At 41.0% G+C, this 20,347-nt stretch overlaps 1 protein-coding gene across 2 annotated transcripts; it reads left to right on the forward strand.

Annotated features, from left to right (window-relative positions):
* Positions 1-632: 632 nt before the first annotated feature.
* On the forward strand, positions 633-19,533 carry LOC125550265 (protein SABRE). Of its 2 annotated transcripts, none has more exons than XM_048713226.1 (23): positions 633-954; positions 2,198-2,309; positions 2,975-3,235; positions 3,945-4,210; positions 4,562-4,784; positions 5,855-6,028; positions 6,116-6,193; positions 6,271-6,522; positions 7,180-9,261; positions 9,933-11,754; positions 11,915-12,015; positions 12,966-13,322; positions 13,444-13,562; positions 13,994-14,243; positions 14,826-15,050; positions 15,407-15,540; positions 15,761-15,833; positions 16,796-16,894; positions 17,317-17,490; positions 17,762-18,112; positions 18,201-18,368; positions 18,540-18,819; positions 19,022-19,533. In XM_048713226.1, the coding sequence occupies exons 1-23, from the start codon at positions 884-886 to the stop codon at positions 19,117-19,119; spliced, it is 7,770 nt and encodes a 2,589-aa protein (XP_048569183.1). In that variant the 5' UTR covers positions 633-883; the 3' UTR covers positions 19,120-19,533. The 2 variants fall into 2 exon arrangements, with proteins under 2 accessions (XP_048569183.1, XP_048569182.1); XM_048713225.1 differs by having other exon boundaries at positions 18,540-18,909; positions 19,022-19,486.
* Positions 19,534-20,347: the final 814 nt, after the last annotated feature.

The raw sequence follows: 20,347 nt of genomic DNA on the forward strand, positions 1-20,347 counted from the left end.
TCGCGACATGACGACTACACAAAGGGAGAGTACAAAGGAGATACCCAACACATCCCCCCCATCACCACGCGTCAGGGGATCCCTGGACAAGGGCCTTCGATCTAACCATATCAGGAGTTCTAGTCACTCATCTCCGGCCTTCATGGCGGTAGTTGAGAGCAGAAGAAGCATGCGAGAAAGATCTAGGTCAGCTTTATCTGGCAACAAAGAGAACCTACTACCACAAACACAGAACAAGACTCGCCCCCTCCCACCTGACGCCGGCTGCGGGCAACGTGGAGGCTGGAGTCGCTCGAGGGCGGGAGGGGAGGGGAGGAATGGTGGAGAGGCCAATCACCATAGAGGCAAGTCATTGCTCTCCGACCGTGGGGCCCTGTTTTTGTACTACCTCTGTCCGGAATGAACTGTTGCTAAAATGAGCATATCTAGACACGGAGGAAGTGGTATAACTATTTCTCCTTCTCTTTTAATAATGAAACGATGCATAAATCTTTTGCGTGTTTGCGAAAAAGAAAAGGTTTATATATATAAACCGAAATTGGTGTCCCATATGGTGCCCAAAACGAGAAGCCCAAAGCTTGGGCAGTGCCGCCGCTACTGTACTCCTACTTGTGTCTTCTCCCTCACCCCACCCCCCACCCCCACCCCCCTCTGACTCTGACACATCCCCCGAAGCAACAGCTCTCCGCGCGACTCCCCAAGCGAGATCGCTCCCCCCAGCAGCCAGCCGCCGGCAAGCGAGCCGCCCGCTCGCTCCCCCGCCCCGGAGGAGCTAGCGCCAGGGTTCCCGATCCCGCCGCCCGCGCGCGTCGGCGGAGCCCATGTCGGCCCCCCGGATCCGGGCGGCCTGAGCGCGCGGATCCGGCCGCCCGGCGGGGCGGGCATGGCGTCCTCGCCGGTCAAGTTCTTCTCGGTGTTCCTCGCCGTCTCCGTCATCGGCTGGGTCGTCTTCACGTAAGCCGCCCTCCTCCTCCCCGCACGCGCGCCGGAAACCGCCAGGAATGCCGGGGGCGGAGGGGATCCCGCGCGCGCCGAGCTTGGTTTTCGGGCTTCCCGCGGGGGGAATCCGGGCACTCGGCTCCGGGCGCCGCCTGCTGCTTAGCGCCGCTGCTTGTCGAGAGTCGGATTTTCAGTTCCGGGGTTGGTCGGTTAATTGATTGAGTGGTTGGTGGTTCCTGGCCGAGGACTGAAGTGGCTCACTTAGTGCCACTCCACTAGCAGCCGCAGCAGTGAACTGGAGCCTCGTGGGAGGGCTGCAACCTCCCGTCCGGGGAGCTCTCCGTGGTGTGGGTCTGGTTGGGGTTTTGCAGTGCCAAGTTTCAGGTCTTCAGTGTCTAAGGGTGTGTGTATACTAGCCATTTCATCTCATCGGGGGCAGCGTGTGCTGCTTTCCGAGCTACTGCTTGGTAGCAAGATCCAAGCGAGATCGGGGCTTTCGTCCATTCATTTCTCCGTCTGGATGGTCAATTGCAAACTTCTCCCCGTTTGCCCCCTAGTTGGTACCAATTGGCAGCAAAGTGGTGATATGGTCCGATAACTGAGAGCTCTTGCTTTTTGGTGGACGGTGTATCAGTAAAATTCGTCATTGTGCGTTTCGTGTCCATCTAGCAAAATTCATAGACTTGTATCATAGGACAATGTAGTAGCTTCCCTTTCTTGCCTTCCGCGTGCTTTATGGTTAATTATAGTGGCGTGTTCAAGATTTGTATGCTATTTGCGGATACTATATTAACCGCATCCCTAGTTTCTCAATGATGGATTCTAACCCAATCAGTTCACATTACTGTTCACATGATACTATATCATGTAAATAAACCTTGTTGAACATCTAACGGTAAATACCAGGCTTCCCATTCTGTTGTGGCTAATGAATTAAGCCTGTTTGTTGGAACATATATTTCTACTATGTCTTTGTTATGGAAGAAAAAAGTGACATGTCATGAAGAAGGGTTTGACTTATCTTGACTTTTTGATTGTCATTCTACTGTACTGATTTAACGCCAGTCGCACACAAAACATTTATTCAACGACATAATGGTATAGATATGCCACAAACAATTTATTGTTCTATCTCTTAAGATAATGTGATGCCGATAAAAGTTAAATGTTCTATCACTTGAATACTTCAACATTTTTTTTGTGACAAAGAAAATCTGTAGGGAAACGTCTATTCATTCTGTGTTTGGATTCGTTGCAGGTTTGCTGCAAGATTGTTAGCTTGGTTCTTGAGCCGTGTATTACGTGCTTCCGTTGTGTTTCGAGTTGCTGGCTTCAATTGCTTGCGTGATGTAACCATAAAGTTCAGCAAGGTTTGTCTTTCATCTCACACTTCTATGTTGCTTGAAGGTCATGACTGTCTATTTTAAGCCTTTTCAGTTTGTTTTTAATTTAGAACAACTTGGTTTGGTGTATTCAGTTCCTTTTTCTACACGCAATCTGGTGCTATTACTTTTGCTACTTTGTCAGGGCTTTGCTAATTGTCATGCTTTGTTGCACTTTCAAGCAGATCATTATCTAATGCTTTTCATGTTTGTGATATGAACAGTTAAAATTTATGCTTTCCCACAATGTAGCCGGGTTGCCTAAGATCACTTAACTTACGGATGTTGCATACCCTCTAAAATGAAATAAATTGTTAACCATTGTCAACGCATAAGGTATCAATACAATTATCCTGATGAACCCCACCCTAGTGGCTCCATGAATAAAATAGCGGGAAGGAGATAACAAACGTTATTACCTTGAAATTGCAGAATATTTATTTTTTATAACAAAAAGGTCTTGACTTATGCTAAAACTCTCATTTCATGCTGGTTTTTGTCTACTTGTAGTGGAGATGGCCATACCATCTTTCCTGTCATAATATACTTACATAGTTAATAGCTAAAAATCAAAATCATTTGATGTTTGTTGGTGAACATGCATTTGATTACTTGCTTGCTAATTCATTTGTGCCACCTTTTCTTCTTCACAGGGTCCTCTTAAATCAGTTTCAATTGGTGAAATAAAACTAAGTTTCCGCAAGTCGCTGGTCAAACTAAGTTTCGGTGTCCTTTCCAAGGACCCAAAGGTGCAACTGTTGATAAGTGATCTTGAAATTGTAACTAGATCATCTTCGCGAAGCAAAAAGACAAGCAAACCATCAAAGCCTCGCTCCACGGGAAAAGGGAAATGGTTGATAACATCAAGTATGGCTAGACTTTTATCTGTTTCTGTGGCAGATCTGATGATCAAGGTAACTTTCTTATCTTGCTATTGCCTTATATTTCAAAATTTGATGTGTGTATGCATTTTGCTTGTTTTTAACTTGTATGACAACAACATATCTAGTGTTTCGACATTCAATATTTTGTTCCCTCTGCAATCTGCATTCAAACAGTTCTACTGTTGAATTTAGTTCAGATTGGTAGCTTTACATGTATAATATAATACCTGTTATTCCTTATTTCCCACTAGTTCAAAGTGACAACTCTGTTACAAGGGAACTATAGAGAGAGTCCAGAAAGACTAGGAAAGAATATATTTTGATAGGAGTAAAAGGTTACCTAGTTAGACTATAATAACCATCATTGGCTTAATTTTCTGCATGTTACATGTGCCTTTATGGCCATGTACACAATCTAAAAGGTGGGACCAGTGTAAAGTTTTCACCAACCGGTATTGTCGTGTTTTTAGGAGCTTTAGGCAGCTAAACTAAGCATTCATGTGCATGGGTCACCAGTATAGCATGCAGCATAATAATTGTTTAATTGGCATAGTTTTTCTGGCGTTCTGTCTTCCATATTCAATTTTTTTCTCCTGAAATGCATCTCAGCAGAAGTCATCACCCAACCACTGAGATGTGCTGGATGCACCGTTTGCTGACTGAAACATACCTTTTGTGTTTGGCTGTTTGCTGTTCTGTGCTGTTATTTATAATTGTTATTTCCACAACAATGATGCAGGTACCAGATGGTGCTGTTGACATCAAAGAGCTAAAGGTGGATACATTTAAAATCGCCGGACCTAATCATATTCTTGGTGTCAAGTTGCACATATTACCTTTAAATGTACACCTTGGAGATTTTGGGCTGATTGCTGATCCGGTGGGCAGCGGTAATCAGCTTGATACTTTCCAGTCTGATCAAGCTTCTCTATCAAGTTCTGAGAAATTTCTGGCACCATTTGTTTGTGAAGATTTGTTGGTAATTTGTGAGTTTGGTCATGAAAAGTGAGTTATTTTGTTCTTGGTAACTGTTATATTGGGTGCACATTTTGTTAATTGATATTTTGGATTGTAAATGTGGATTAAAACACTCGGGTCTCTAATTGTTATGGAAGTCATATACAATTTCTGATAAGCTGTAGATTATTCTCAAATTAGTTTCTGTTGATTAATTATCAGTTGGTTCAAAGTAATGCGAAAACACTTTCATATATCTAGATAATATAGCCAGGATACGAAAATCGTGTTTTCAATTGGCCAAGCAATGCCTTGACACCTCGTATCTTTATCATATTTAGGTTTCAATAGCCTTTTACTTTTCTTGTGTGTATTCAGAAATTGATAGTTTTTTGACAGGGAAAGAGGTGTTAAAATTGTTAATCTCGAATTGAAATGTGGAGATGTTACTGCGAACATCGATGAACGACTCTTTTACAAGAAACATGCAAAGCCAGAGAATAATGGTGGCTCTGAGAATGCCGGAGATGCTATCGCTGGTACTTCTTCAACTAAACAGATCTCGAAAAGCAAATCTATTCTACCAGCATTAAAGAAGCAGATGCTTGCATTTCCAGATAAGGTTTGTTAGCACTAAAAGTTTCTAGTGTAGGGTAAACAACAATTATTCAGTTCATTTACTATAGCACACTAATGTTGTTTGTGCTTGCAACAACTGTGATTCTGTTCGATATCTTTTGTAAGCCCAGTTGCAGCCCCAGCTCACATTCATAATCTTGCTTTTCTCTTCTCCTGTGAGTGTCCTGCTTAGCTAGCATTTCAGTCTCTTGGAAACATAAATTCAGTCAAACCAGCACATAATATTGCAGCATGGACAATATTTTATCAGGAGGGAGGCTTTGCAAACATCAACACAACTCCTGCAGTATTAATTGTATACCTGATTTGAGTTTAACTGCACTGTAATGTGCATTTGATGCAAGTCACTTGATGTAGTTGTCCAGGCAGAGCTGCTTTGGGTATTTTGCTGTGCTACTTCTGAAAATGGCTGGAGGCCATTTTTGTTGTTGCATGATTAGTCTTCGGACTTGGAGACTTCCATTAGTGGTTGGTAACCATGTATTTTAATCCGCAACATAGATTGAGGTTGGTTTTGTCATGTTTCTCATTGCATGAGTAGGATGGGTGCACGGTTCCATAAGCTAAAAGCTTGCCTACTTTATAATGACCAGTGTTAGTAATATATCAATCGTGCATAGGCAGGGCCAAATCCTTTAACTTCTCACTTGTTAAATTAACTGCTTCGCCTGAGATAGAAGTCTTGTTATGCGTTTTTGATGATGTTTTGGAGTGCATGAGAAAACTAGATAGTAGGCCCTCAAGTTTGTACTCCCTCCATTCCAAATTACTCGTCGCAGAAATGGACGTATCTAGAACTAAAATACATCTAGATACATCCATACCTGCGACAAGTAATTCGGATCGGAGGGAGTAATTGTTAGCAAAATTTGTTGGCACGTGGCTTGTCGCGAGCTTAATCATGATTCTGTGGCATATGTTCACACGCGATACTAAAATTTACAATCCTTCTTTTGGCAGTCGAAAATCAATGAAGAACTGTAGTTTTTTACTCGCTTATGTTTCGGCTGTACCTGAAAAGTATTGCTAAATATTATATTTGTTCTTTGGAAGGTTAGCTTCAGTCTGCCGAAGCTTGATGTGAAGTTTACACACCTGGGGGAAGGGCTTAGTGTTGATAACAATGTTACGGGGATCAACTTTACTAGTACGAAATCCCTGCCACAGGACGATCTAGAGGAAGCTACACCGCACTTCGATGTTCAGATTGTTCTTAGTGAGATCCATGTACTTCTCTATTGCTTTATCCAAGACTCTCGTTATACTTTCAGTAGCTATTCATCAATCAGCACTATTAACTTTGTTGCCTTGCAGTTAGTTAGAGAAGGCTCAAGCTCTCTGTTGGAAGTTCTTAAAGTTGCTGTGGTAGCTTCTTTGGATATTCCGTTGGATGTAAGCATCTTTGTTCACTTTAGTTGATTGACTATTGCAACTGCCCTTTAGAGCTAAAAAGTATGACTTCCTTTCAGCCACTTCTTCCAATCAGAGCCGAAATCGATGCCAAGCTTGGTGGTACACAATGCAATCTTATGTTGAGCAGATTGATGCCATGGATGCGCCTTCATTCTTCGAGAACCAAAGGAATGAAGCTTTCAAAGGCAAACTCTCATCAAGAAATTTCTCAAACAAAGGAGATCAAGCCAATTATGTGGACTTGCACAGTTTCTGCCCCAGAAATGACTGTCATGCTTTACAGCCCTAGTGGGTTGGTATTGTATCATGTAAGTTCTCTCGAGATTCATTTAAGATAAGGTTTGTTCTGCGCAGCACTTGTTTTATGTAGATGGCTCTTATGGATTGTAAATACTAGTATTTCTTTTGTCGTGGCATCGATTATGGATTGTGTTCGTTGTGATCAATGGAACCGGGGGGCTTTTGGCCGCCCTGTTTGTCTAAATTTTTTATATTTTGGTGTTTGGTGTCAAGAGTTAATTGATTGGTGATGGTTTAATCTACTGGTTGGTGTGTGTAGATGCAGATGCCTAATTTATTCTAGATGTACTAGAGGTCTAGCACGGGAAAATAATGAATAAGTTGGTACTGCGGCTGTGCAGGCAAGTGTGAGTATTGTGGATGAACTCTCATTATGGGTCATGAACACATACTATCTAGATACTAGTTTCTTTTCTTATCCCTACTTTCCATGTCTTAATAGCACATAGTTCTTCTGCAGTATGGTGCAAGTCCTCTGAACTTGTGAAAGTATAGTTTTTTTGGTATCCTTTTTACAGTTAATAGCACTTGGTCGTTTGACAATAGGGTGCAAGTTTCTCTGAGCATGCCAAAGTAACTTTAGTAACCTTTTACAGCATTTCTTACAATTTGTATTAGTATAAGCATCATCTTCTTCCAGTTCATATGTTCCTTTCATTTTGCAGGCTTGTTGCCAGTCATCACATGTATTTGCAAATAACATTGCCAGCAAGGGGATTCAGATACACACTGAACTTGGTGAAATGCTGGTGCACATGGAAGATGGGTATAGGGAATTCTTGAAGGAAAACATATTTGGCGTTGATACTTGCTCAGGCTCCTTAATGCACATTGCTCGGGTGAGCCTTGATTGGGGGTACAGAGAAATTGAGGTCCAAGACATGGCTGAAACTAGTAGACTTGCACTTGTATTTTCCATTGATATCAGTGGCATAGGAGTAAAGTTTGGTTTCAAGCATTTGGAATCTCTTCTGCTCAATTTGATGTCCTTTAGGGATCTATTTAAGAACCTTTCATCCTCTCGTGAGAAGGATAAAGAAAAGGATTTGGAGGAGAGACGGAAAAAGAAAACAAAAGGCATTGAAATATTGAAATTAAGCCTACAAAAGTTCTCTATTACTTACAGTGGTGATATAAATATATTAAATATGCCAATTGCTGATCCAAAGCGCGTGAACTATGGCACTCAAGGTGGTCAAGTAATTGTTGACGTTTCTGCTGATGGCACACAACGTACGGCAAGTATAACTTCGGAACCACCAGGCATTGGCCGCAACTTGAGGTTCACTTCATCTTTAGTTATCTCTCATCTTGCTGTATGTGTAGACAAGGAGAAAAAGTCAACACAAGCAGAATTGGAACGGGTGAAAGCAATGTACGAGGAAGATCACAGCTCTGGTATCAAAGTTACCTTACTAGATATGCAGAATGCTAAAATTGTTCGCCGATCCGGTGGCCTTACAGATGTCGCTGTTTGTTCCCTCTTCAGTGCAACAGACATTAATATCAGATGGGAACCTGATGCTCATTTAGCACTCTTTGAGACCTTTATCCGCTTTAAGTGGTTCCTGCATCATAACAAGATTCAGAGTTCCGGGAAGCTGATGACTGGAACTGGCAGTATCAAGGAGAATGAGCATGTCAACATAGCTGCTGGTTCAGTGAAACCTCAGAAGTCTGACAAAAGAGGTTCAATTTTTGCCGTTGATGTGGAAGTGTTGAGAATATCTGCTGAGCTCGCAGATGGTGTCGAAGCAAACATGCATGTACAATCTATCTTCACCGAGAATGCCAAGATAGGTGTACTATCAGAGGGTCTTTCTGTCAGCCTTAATGGTGCCAGGGTTCTAAACAGCACACGAATACAGATCTCATGTATTCCTTTCAGTACTGCAAATTCGCTCAGTGCAAAGGTTGAACCATCACCCAAGAGAGATTGGGTCGTTCAAGGGCTAGATGTTCATATTTGCATGCCATTCAGGTTACCGTTGCGTGCCATAGAGGATGCCGTTGAAGATATGATTCGTGGCCTAAAGCTTGTTTCTGCTGCCAAAAGAAGTATATTGTTTCCTGATGGCAAAGAGAACTCGAAGAAGGTTAAGTCTGGAGCTTCCAGTTTTGGATCTGTAAAGTTTGTGTTGCGTAAACTCACGGCAGAAATAGAGGAGGAGCCCATACAAGGTTGGCTTGATGAACATTACTATTTGATGAGGAACAAAACCTGTGAATCAGGTGTTAGATTAAAATTTCTTGATGATGCTATATCAGGAAGTGTAGATTCTAACCACTGCAGCTCTGAGGGAAAATTTATGTATGATGGAATAGAGGTTGACGTGCATGACACCACAGCTCTTCAAAGGCTGCGGGAAGAAATCCATAAGAAAGCATTTCGATCGTATTATGTGGCTTGTCAAAAGAAGGTATTTGCAGAAGGGTCGGGGGCGTGTGCAGAAGGTTTTCAAGCTGGATTCAAGCCAAGTTCACGGAGAGCTTCACTTCTTTCACTTTCTGCTTCTGAACTTGATATTACTTTGACCAGAATAAATGGTGGAGCAACAGAGATGGTTGAATTTATAAAGGGAGTCGACCCTGTTTGTCAGGAGAAAGGCATACCATTCTCTCGACTATATGGGAGTGATATTGCTCTCCTTGCAGGGTCCTTGGTCATACAAGTGAGAGACTATACATCTCCTCTCTTTTCTGCAACCAGTGGGAAATGTCAAGGTCGTGTTGTGCTTGCCCAGCAGGTGAGGTCCATCAAATTCTTTGTTTGTATTGCTCATTCATGTTCCCAAGTTAATTTTATGCATGATTATAGCTTTGTTATAAGGCTGGAACTCATAGCACCCACCTTCTCCTTTTTGTGTTGAGAGTTTACTTCGATATATGTTAAAACATAGAGGTAATGAGCCGTTAATGATTTGTTACATGCTTAGATGGAAATTACGATACTTGGATCTGTTGTTTCTTTTCTGTTCCTATGCTATCTATTTTCAATCCCTTTAGTGTGCATGTTGACTTGGGGTTGGCTTCTGCATTGTGTTTTGACAGACCTGATTAAACTAGTTTGCACTAATAATTATATCAAACTTCATATTGTTTAGCATATTATCTTCAGCTAGTTTTTCATGGTAATGGATGACTCAAATTCCCCTATTTCACATGTAAGAGTTATATGACTGAGATATTCATTGAATTATTAAGGATTCCTTATAGGCTACTTATTAAAACATAAGGGTATGCTAATGTTTTTTCGAACATACTCAAAAATCGAGCTCACTCCTGAAAGCTTTAACTCTGCAAATACCTGCCAGATACGAGTTCTTGTAGGGACATTTAGATCTGGTTGTTACATATTTGGATGCAAGTCTTATTCAGAGTATTTTGTGTTTTTGTTTCCCATTGTATCTACTTGCAGGCAACATGTTTTCAACCCCAAATACACCAAGATGTATATATTGGCAGATGGCACAAAGTCAAAATGTTACGTTCTGCCAGTGGTACCACACCAGCAATTAAAATGTACTCCAATTTACCTGTTTATTTCCAGAGAGGAGAAATTTCTTTTGGTGTTGGCTACGAGCCATCTTTTGCTGATATAAGTTATGCATTTCAAGTAGCCCTAAAGAAAGTTAATCTTAGCTCCAGAGATAAAAGTTCTGGTGCAGCAAACCAACCACCTAAAAAGGAGCGCAGCTTGCCATGGTGGGATGACATCAGATACTACATCCATGGAAAGATAGTTTTGTATTTCAATGAGACAAAATGGAAGATCCTGGCAACAACTAATCCTTATGAGAAGGTAGACAGACTGCAAATTGTTTCTGAATACATGGAAATCCAGCAAACGGATGGGCATGTAGATGTCTCTGCAAAGGAATTCGGGATGTATATCAGTAGCTTAGAGAGTATGATGAAGAATTGCAGCTTAAAAGTGCCATCTGGCGTGCCCAGGCCTTTTATTTATGCTCCTTTGTTCTCTCTTAATGTGATTATCGACTGGCAGTGTGAATCTGGCAGCCCTTTGAATCATTATCTGCATGCACTCCCTATTGAGGGTGAGCCAAGGAAGAAGGTTTATGATCCATTTCGATCTACTTATCTCTCTCTTAGGTGGAACTTCTCCCTTAGACCTTTGCAGGTGCAGTCTGATAATGGCACATCATCTCCCTGCTATGCAAACAATTCAATGCGATGTGGGTCTGCCTTTGGTAGTTGCTCCAAAATAGCTGATGTTGATTTCCCTACAATGAACCTGGGTGCTCATGACCTTGCTTGGGTTTTCAAATGGTGGAGCTTAAACTACAGCCCCCCACACAAACTGCGTTCTTTCTCTAGATGGCCTCGATATAAAATTCCTCGAGCTGCTAGATCTGGTAACCTCTCAATGGATAAAGTTTTGGTTGAGTTCTTTTTCCGGGTTGATGCTACTCCCTGTTGCATAAGACATGCCACTTTAACTGAAGATGATCCTGCCAGTGGCTTGACCTTTAAAATGTCAAGTTTGAAGTATGAATTGTGTTACAGTCGAGGTAAACAGAAATACACATTTGATTGTAAGCGTGAACCTCTGGATCTAGTTTATCGCGGTCTTGATCTATACAGGCCAGAGGTTTATCTAGTGCGAGATGTTAACTTGTCCTCAGTTGAAAATGTGTCCAAATTAAAGACTACTACCCTGCCGTCACAGGGCAAAGATAAATGCACCATGGGCAGTTTTCAAGAAAAACATGAGGATGGTTTCCTCTTGTCCTCTGATTATTTCACAATAAGAAGACAAGCCCCAAAGGCAGATCCTGCAAGGCTTATGGAATGGCAGGACGCTGGTCGGAATCTTGAGATAACATATGTCAGATCTGAGTTTGAGAATGGCAGTGAAAGTGACCATAGTCTATCTGAGCATAGTGATGATGATGATGGTTTCAATGTGGTGTTGGCAGACAATTGTCAACGGGTGTTTGTGTACGGTCTTAGGCTTTTATGGACCATTGAGAATCGTGATGCAGTTTGGTCATGGGTTGGAGGAATTTCCAAAGCATTTGAACCTCCAAAACCCTCGCCTTCGCGGCAATATGCACAAAGAAAGATGATTGAGGAAAGGCAGAATGCAGATAGCTCTAGATTAGCTCAAGATGCTACCTCTTCTACCCATGTCGGTTCTCCTTCGGTGCAGCATGCTGAAGCTCTGGGCTCTACTTCTCCATTGCATAGTAAACCCAATCGCTCCTCTGATATAGCAGGTATGCTTACTTTTGCTAGATGTTTCATGTGGTACCAAAAGTTGCAGGCTTCATTTCTTTCACTAGTTCACTTGTGTCGGTTCAAAAGTACAAAACTATTGGAATTATTACCGATTACCGCTACCTTTTTGGTTAAATCCTCTTTTTGTCCATGCTGCAGTGAAGTATGGCATGTTTGATGATTTGGATAAAGGAGGGAATCTCCATTTTATGGTCAATGTTGTCAAGCCCCAGTTCAACCTACATTCTGAAGATGCCAATGTAAGTGATCTTGAAGTACTTATATTCTGTTCTTTAACTAATGATAACAAAATTAACACCGGCGGTCTGTTCAGGGTTCCAAAGTCATAGTGGCAACTAAACACGAGGTTGCGCTCGTTGCGAGTCTTAACTCAACACCTTCATATATGTTGGTAGTTTTTGGGTGTCACCAGTTTAGGTCAGTTTGGGGCCCCACGGCATGTTCTTTCATTTATAACCCACTTAAAGTAACACATTTTGCCTCAAAACAGCAATATGCCAATACATTATATATATATAGCAATGATACAAAACGTATACGGATGCATGAAGGGGATTACCATACATTGATGAAACTATATCCAATTGACAGTGTAATTTACTATACACTTCGATACCATCTGTTTTACCGACCCATTTTAGTAACACGAGACATTATGCATTCAAGAAAAACTAACAAATCATCTATATCCAACGTAGCATAGCAATTTGAATAAATATCACTTCTTACTCTGAACAACTGATATAACCTTGTAGATTTAGTTGAGTGCTGTGCGTTGCGATAGGTTTCAAATGAGGAGTTAAATGCTCTAGAATTATTGGAGGGGTATCCGACTGTATCGAAGAAGTGTAAATTTGTTTATTTATTTTAAACCCCATTTTCTCCAATATTTCCTAGTATCAGGGAATATCCAGTAATACAGTAATTTTGTGAAACTTCAGAACCACCTCGCCTGTCATGAACACTGTATCTCTTTGTGCCTTAGTCTTGTTTCTCTTGTGGGCTCTGGGCGTGTATGAATGTATAGTTGCTCTGTTTGGTAATTTTTATTTTCCTTTGGTGTGGTAGTGACGTGAAGGGGTCATGGAATTGGTGTTTATGTACCAGGCTCATGTAGATTATGATTTATTGCAATAATAGCTGTATGGCTTTTTTGGCAAGAAACTGAAGCTTGTGCTATATGTACCAGGGTAGATTTCTACTTGCTGCAGCTAGTGGACGTGTTATGGCACGTTCATTTCATTCAGTTGTTCATGTTGGGAAAGAGATGCTAGAGCAAGCGCTGGGGACAAGCAGTCTACACATTCCTGAACCACAACCTGAAATGACCTGGAAAAAAGCTGATCTCTCCGTGATTCTGAAAGATGTTCAGGCTCATGTTGCACCGACTGATGTGGACCCTGGTGCAGGCCTACAGTGGCTTCCTCGTATTCTCGGTAGTTCGGAGAAATTGAAGCGCACAGGGGCCTTGCTAGAGAGAGTATTTATGCCTTGCCAGATGTACTTCCGTTATACCCGTCACAAGGGTGGAACTGCAGACTTGAAGGTAAAGCTAAGAGTCTTAAGGATACAGGCCAATCCCAATGTCTGAGTTTGTACTGGGTCCAGTCTAGGAAAACTATATGCATGAAGTAATGTTCTTCTGATTATTGTATTTAATGATCCAGGTTAAGCCATTAAAGGAGTTACGTTTCAATTCTCCAAACATTACCGCAACAATGACTTCACGCCAGTTTCAAGTTATGTTGGATGTGCTTAGCAATCTCCTGTTTGCAAGGCTTCCCAAGTAAGATTCCTTCTAGGTTCATGGACCCTTTTCTTATGCTGAATTACTTATGTTTGTTGCTTTCAGTATGTGGTCATCGAGCTCGCCCTAAAGATTAATGAAGTTACTATACCACGGCATAATATTGTTTCGTAAAAGGCACATTTTTAACTAAATAAACACTGTCATTTTGTGGATAGAGGCCTCTTGCACCATGTGCCAAAATTTTAGTTGTTTTACACTTTGATCTACACACCATGTGAATGACACATGTTCGGTTGATATTTCAAAGAGGCAAGGAATCTTTTACCACTCTTCTTTGAATAAAGGTTTGTGCGTTTACATGTTTTTTTGGGTAATTTTCACTCGTAATTATCTAAAGCAGGACCTATTTAACGAGTTAGCAGTATCTCAAAATTCGTCCTCATTTCTCGTTAATCTTTCTGCCACAGGCCTAGGAAAAACAGTCTTCAGTATCCATCGGATGACGAAGATGTTGAAGAAGAGGCTGATGAGGTGGTCCCTGATGGAGTAGAAGAGGTGGAGCTTGCAAAAATTAATCTCGAACAGCGAGAAAGGGAGAGAAAGTTATTGCTTGATGATATAAGATCCTTAGCTGGAACTGGTGATAGTCATATCGACCATCTTTCTGCGGAAAAGGATAATTCGTTCTGGATGATTAACAGTGGGAAAGCATCACTGGTAATTTTTCAAAACTTTGTATGGCCTGTTCCAAATAAAAAATGTATTTTTTATGGTGCCTATATCATTATAATAACATCAAAGTACTTTTGTGTTTGGTAGCAAATCTACACATACTAGCCGAATTGCTGCATGTTTCTATGGTAGTAATAAATATCTAATCATGTGGCACATCAGTATACATATAAATTCATGGCCAGAAAAACTGACTTGTAGTGAAAAAACAAGTTAATTTTGATATGACATATTTTGCAAACATTAAGACAAGATGTTGAAAAGCATAAAGAGACCGCCTGAATAGTCAGGAAGTTGCATTCAGTGGAAGGGAGGAGGTGGATGGCATACGGACCATCCCCTGCTTTAATATTTATAGGGCTAAAGATAGCATGTACTCACTTTCTGTTATGTGTGTTGTTAGAGCCAAGTACATGTATCTGTTCCTCATACCACAAACATCTCAGACTGAAATACACTCTATTGATTCTGTTTGCTCTATATCAGCTTCAAACATAGGAGTCAAAACTTCCAGTTATCGGAGTGTAGTTTCTGTACAATGTTTGACTGATATTATACTGTAATCAGGTGGAAGGACTGAAGAGAGACCTTCTAAATCTCCAGAAATCTCGAAAATTTGCATCTTCTGCGTTAAGGAAAGCACTACAAAAAGCTGCCCAGTTACGCTTGATGGAAAAAGAAAAGAACAAAACCCCATCTTGTGCCATGCGAATCTCTATGAAAATCAGCAAAGTTGTATGGAGCATGCTTGCAGATGGGAATACTTTTGCCGAAGCTGAGATCAGTGATATGGTATGTGTTCAAACTTTTGTGGAACAGTTCTTTGTTTGTAGTTTCATTACTGTCTTTTGTATGTACCATGTGCCAACCCCAATGCATTAATTTACTGCAACTTTATTTTATTCTTTTGGCTATAAGCCTATAACTGATGTTTCACAATCTGAAGATTTTCTCAAACTACCTTTTCCCCTAGTGATTTGTAGTACTCCCTCCGTTCCGAATTACTTGTCGCAGGTATGGATGTATCTAGATGTATTTTAGTTCTAGATACATCCATTTCTGCGACGAGTAATTTGGAACGGAGGGAGTACTTTCCAATCGACTAACTATTCTGGTTGTTCAATCATTCATTTTTGAAATATTTGCAGGTATATGATTTTGATCGTGACTACAAAGACATTGGTGTTGCTCGGTTTACGACTAAGTATTTCGTTGTGAGGAATTGCATGGCCAGTGCCAAATGTGATACATTGTTGTCTGCATGGAATGCACCTCCAGAAAAGTAAGGGCCTAATTTTGGCTTTATCTCTAACATTGGTTATTCATCATATTATTAACGTATATATACCATGTTAAGCTAGTGTGAGTCTCACACTCAATTCACTTTTTAATGCTATGTCACATTAGTGGGCAGTCTGTTCTCAGTTACTTTATAATTCTTAAAACCTCCCAGTAGATCAACTGGGGTTTCAGCAAATGATGTTAACTGCATTCTATTGCAGAGGTGTCATGCTTCGTGTGGACGCGAAGCAAGGTGCTCCGAAGGATGGAAATTCCCCTCTTGAGCTCTTTCAGGTTAGTTTGCATGTGGACTAGTTATCTTATTTTGCACCGAGCTAAAATGAGCAATTACTGTGCTGAAGGTTCTAAAATCCAAGATGTAGCTTAATGGCACCATATCATAAGTCACATGGATAGCATAACAAAACAAATTTAGTTGATCTGTAGAGATGTCTAGAATCAGTTATTGAGCAGAAAAAGGAAATCCATGAAAGGGAAACCCGTTAGAATGACATGAAAAGCAAATACTATTGTCCAAATTGTCTATCTGAATTCAGTTTCTCCCCGTAGATACTTTGGAATTCTCTTCGCATTCGTCATCCACTACAATACTAGCTTTTTCTGTCCAGATCGTTTATGGTAGTTTATACATTCCTACTTTATGCATGTTTTCAGTGGTATTTATCTGCCTGTTTTGGCCATGCAACGAGTATTTAATTTTGTTCGAACTAAGCTGTCCATGTAAACATCCAATTACCTGTAACCATATGTATTGTTTTATACTTCTAATATTTTTACCTGCTTGTTTGCTTGACAAGATTCATGTAGTACTGGAGTGTTTTTACTCCATGCAGAACATATGTTGTTTTAAAACCTCTGCTGCCAGAACTTTCATACTTTTGTACCAATACACAGTACTTGAGATTGGCCACATAAAAATATGCTCCTTTAATACATTCTGTTTCCTATATTTCTGTTTTCCCCTGAAATACTTTTGGAAGATGTAAGATCGTGGTTGTGTAATTAGTGATGCATACATACCTTATAATGTGGAATCATGAGATCAAAGTGATGGAAAAAAAAGGATGGTGGTAGTAATATTTTTATCCGATTGCCGCATTGCTGTCATTACACATTTACAAGCTGCTCTAAGCATTTCATGACTAGACTCCACTGAAACATTTGGTGCACTGTATATATGATTTATACTGCTACTTCATTAGTTATGTTTCTGTATTCACGATCAAGCTTTGCAGGTGGAGATATACCCATTGAAAATATACCTCCCTGAAACAATGTATAGAATGATGTGGGATTATTTCTTTCCTGAGGAAGACGATTCTCAAAGACGTCAGGTAAGCCGTAAATCATGCTTCGTCACATCTCCCATGTTTAGGGCCTCTTTGATTCACAGGATTTTGGAAATGTAGGAATAGGAAAAGTATAGGATTGCAGTGGCATGTCAACTTGAATCCTATAGGATTAGCAAAGAGTGTTTGATGCCACATGAAAAACAAAGGAATTGTAAAAAGAGGTTGGAGTGGATGTTAGATTTCCTATGAAATATAGTGCAAAAGATTCCATAGGATAAATTCCTATGGGATCCAATCCTATGAATCAAAGGGCCGACATAGGAAAAATTCATAAGGATTTCAATCCTTCAAAAATCCTAAAGAATTCCTTTGAATCAAAGGAGCCCTTATTATTTCTACACCTTGTTTGCTTAGTTTTCTGTTGATATAATTTTCATTTCTGATATTTTGATTGGGTGTAAAAGGATATTTGGAGGGTCTCAACATCAACTGGATCTAGAAGAACTAGAAGAGTATCTTCTGGTGCTGATGCTGTTGCTTCTACCAGCTATTCTATCAGGGAGCATGAGCTTCCTGGGAGATCAGGTACTTCAGTAAACGTCTCAAGTTGGCAAGGTTCACATGGAGACAATCCGCAGGTGAGTCACATAAGAGCAACCTAGGATATTTCAATGACACTAATATGTAGAATTGGTCCAAGTTTGGTGCCTCTGAGTTATAGTGTCATTCTGGTCTAACCACTTGTACAGAGCTGGGCCCAACCAGCCTGATAGAGCTATGAAGCTCACTATAGTATTTAAGCACGCCTTCAATTAAAAAGAAGTGCTAAAGCTACTCGTGTCGTCTCCTGTCAGATGGAATTTTCTTCTATTATTGGTCTCTCTCACAGAATAGGTCAACTGCATGCAGGTATCCAAGTTGCAGAGTCTAAAGGCCAATATGGTATGCGGTTCACATCCGGAGTTGGGACGGACATCTTCATTTGGAAAGGCCTGGGAAGAAAGTGCAACAGAAAATGCCACAAATAATGATGTGGTATCACTATTGAATTCTTCGAACATTACTTCAAAAAGCGACGGCTATTCTATGGCAGAGAACACTGTTGCTGCTACTGAGATGTTCAGGAGTAAGACTAAAGATCCCAAATCGATCAAGTCTGGTCGTTTATCTCACGAGGAAAAGAAAACAGGAAAATCCAATGATGAGAAGCGGCCAAGAGCTCGGAAATTGATGGAATTTCATAATATCAAGATTAGCCAGGTTAATATATCTCTATATCATTGGATCTGGAGACATCTATATCTAATATTTCAGTCTAATGTAAGTGTAAAACTTGCTGACACTGTAGGTTGAACTTCTTGTTACTTACGAGGGATCGAGGCTTGCAATAAATGACCTAAGGCTGCTTATGGATACTTTCCACCGTGTAGAATTTACTGGTACATGGAGGAGATTGTTCTCAAGAGTAAAAAAGCATATCATTTGGGGTGTTTTAAAGTCAGTGACTGGGATGCAGGTATGATGACTATTCATTCCTTGTTATGGAAACGAACATAATCAGAGATGGCATGGCCTCTTTTTTGCTATTTGACCCCCCTTTGATGTGGCAAGTGTCCACAAGTTTTGGACAACCTTATACTGTACTCTTTATTACTTAGAAAATTACTGACTCTTTGGTCTTGAACAGGGAAAAAAGTTTAAGGCCCAGAACCAGAGGGAAACACTTGATGGTACTGTTCCAGAAAATGATCTTAATTTCAGCGACAGCGATGGCAGTCATCATGGAAAACCTGATCAGTTCCCAGTATCATGGTTGAAGAGGCCAGGTGACGGTGCAGGTGATGGGTTTGTCACATCGATTAGAGGGCTATTCAATTCACAGCGCCGCAGAGCAAAGGCATTTGTGGTGCGGGCAATGCGAGGCGATGGGGATAATGAATACCATGACGAGGGGAGTGAGAGTGATGGTGAGTATCCTTTTGCCAGACAGCTCACAATTACAAAAGCTAAGAAGCTCCTCCGAAGAAAGTTCCGCCCGAGAGGGCAAAAGATCATAGGTATCCCTTACACGCCGAAACTATGCACTGCGGATCGAAAGTGTTAGTGCCACTGCCGTGGAAAGTATCCTCGTCACATGTAGGACTGACATTTTTTTTGGTTTTGTTGTAGGACCAGCAATGCAAGATTCTCTCCCGTCTAGCCCGCGTGAAACAACACCGTACCAGAGCGATTCGTCAGAGTCGTCTTATGAGGACTTCCATGAGTAGCGAAGCAATGCAGGCAGGCCATAGTATCTATTCAACAGGCAGCACAATGACTTGCGGATTGTCGCGAACCCCTTCACCGGGTGAACACAAGAAGCAACTATTCCGCCGGCGATGTACAGTTCTACTTCTACCTGCTGTGAGGTGCATAGTCTTTGGGGTAGTTCTGGGAAAAAAACTCCCCCTTGTACATAGTAGGGTGGTGAAGACAGCGGAGGAAAATATGTATTGTTGTAGTCAGGTGTATCGGTAAAGAATTCCAGATGTAGCCGGCATTATATTTTGGCCTTGTAAGTTAAATAAGAGGCCTTCTCACAAATTCTGTAACAGTATCATGAGAACAAAAGTCCTTGTCTCATTGCTCATGCCATTTTCGCCGTTTTTGCTGTGGATGAAGGCATGAATTTTTGCTGTTGATCTTGTGTTGTAATAGTTACTGAAGAAACACCCTCGTAGTGTCATGTTAAGTCGTCTTTGGTTTACAGGAATTTGCTATAGTATATGATTCCTATAGAATTGAATCCTTGGTTAGGGTTGGTCCCTATCCTACATATTTCAAAGGAAAAAGAAAACATTGGCTCGCCCTAATGGAAAAGTTCCTAAGCTATGAATCCAATGACAAAGGTGACCTGTAAGAAATATAATAGAAAGATGGTAGATGGTCACTGGTGATGTCGAGTTCATTTTGAGCTACAAGTGTTAAAAGAGTGAGCATGTGGCCAATCCTAGAGGTGACCGATGTAGTTGAGGGCCCAATTCTACTTTCTTTTATGGAAGTTATTTTTTGAAAGTTAATGGAAATAGGTACAAGCAAAAAAATACTTAGTGGCTTGGTTTATATATAAAACAAAAACAAAAACACATAACCTACCTAACACACCTCCCTTCGAAAACGCCTCCAAGAAGGAAAACGATGCCCAAGTACACTATCATCGACCACCGTCTACCAGAAATCTTTTGCCCAACCAGCACATGACCACCCCACCGAACCTCAGGAAAAACCGGCCCTGCCAACAGCCACCGTTGTTGCTCCCACTTAGAGCGAACACGGTCCAGTAATGAGGGAAGTACTTTTTGGTAATGACTCCAAGGAGGGAGAAGACGCACAAGAGTGCTCTCATCACCGACAATGACTCCCATTAAATCCAAAGCTTTTGCCTAGAGCCTCATACCTCTGCACCTTTGCAACCTAGTGAGGGGGCCTAACTGCTACAAACCTACAAGATTGAGC

This window comes from Triticum urartu, chromosome 4 (genome assembly GCF_003073215.2).
Source record: "Triticum urartu cultivar G1812 chromosome 4, Tu2.1, whole genome shotgun sequence".
NCBI lineage: Eukaryota > Viridiplantae > Streptophyta > Magnoliopsida > Poales > Poaceae > Triticum > Triticum urartu.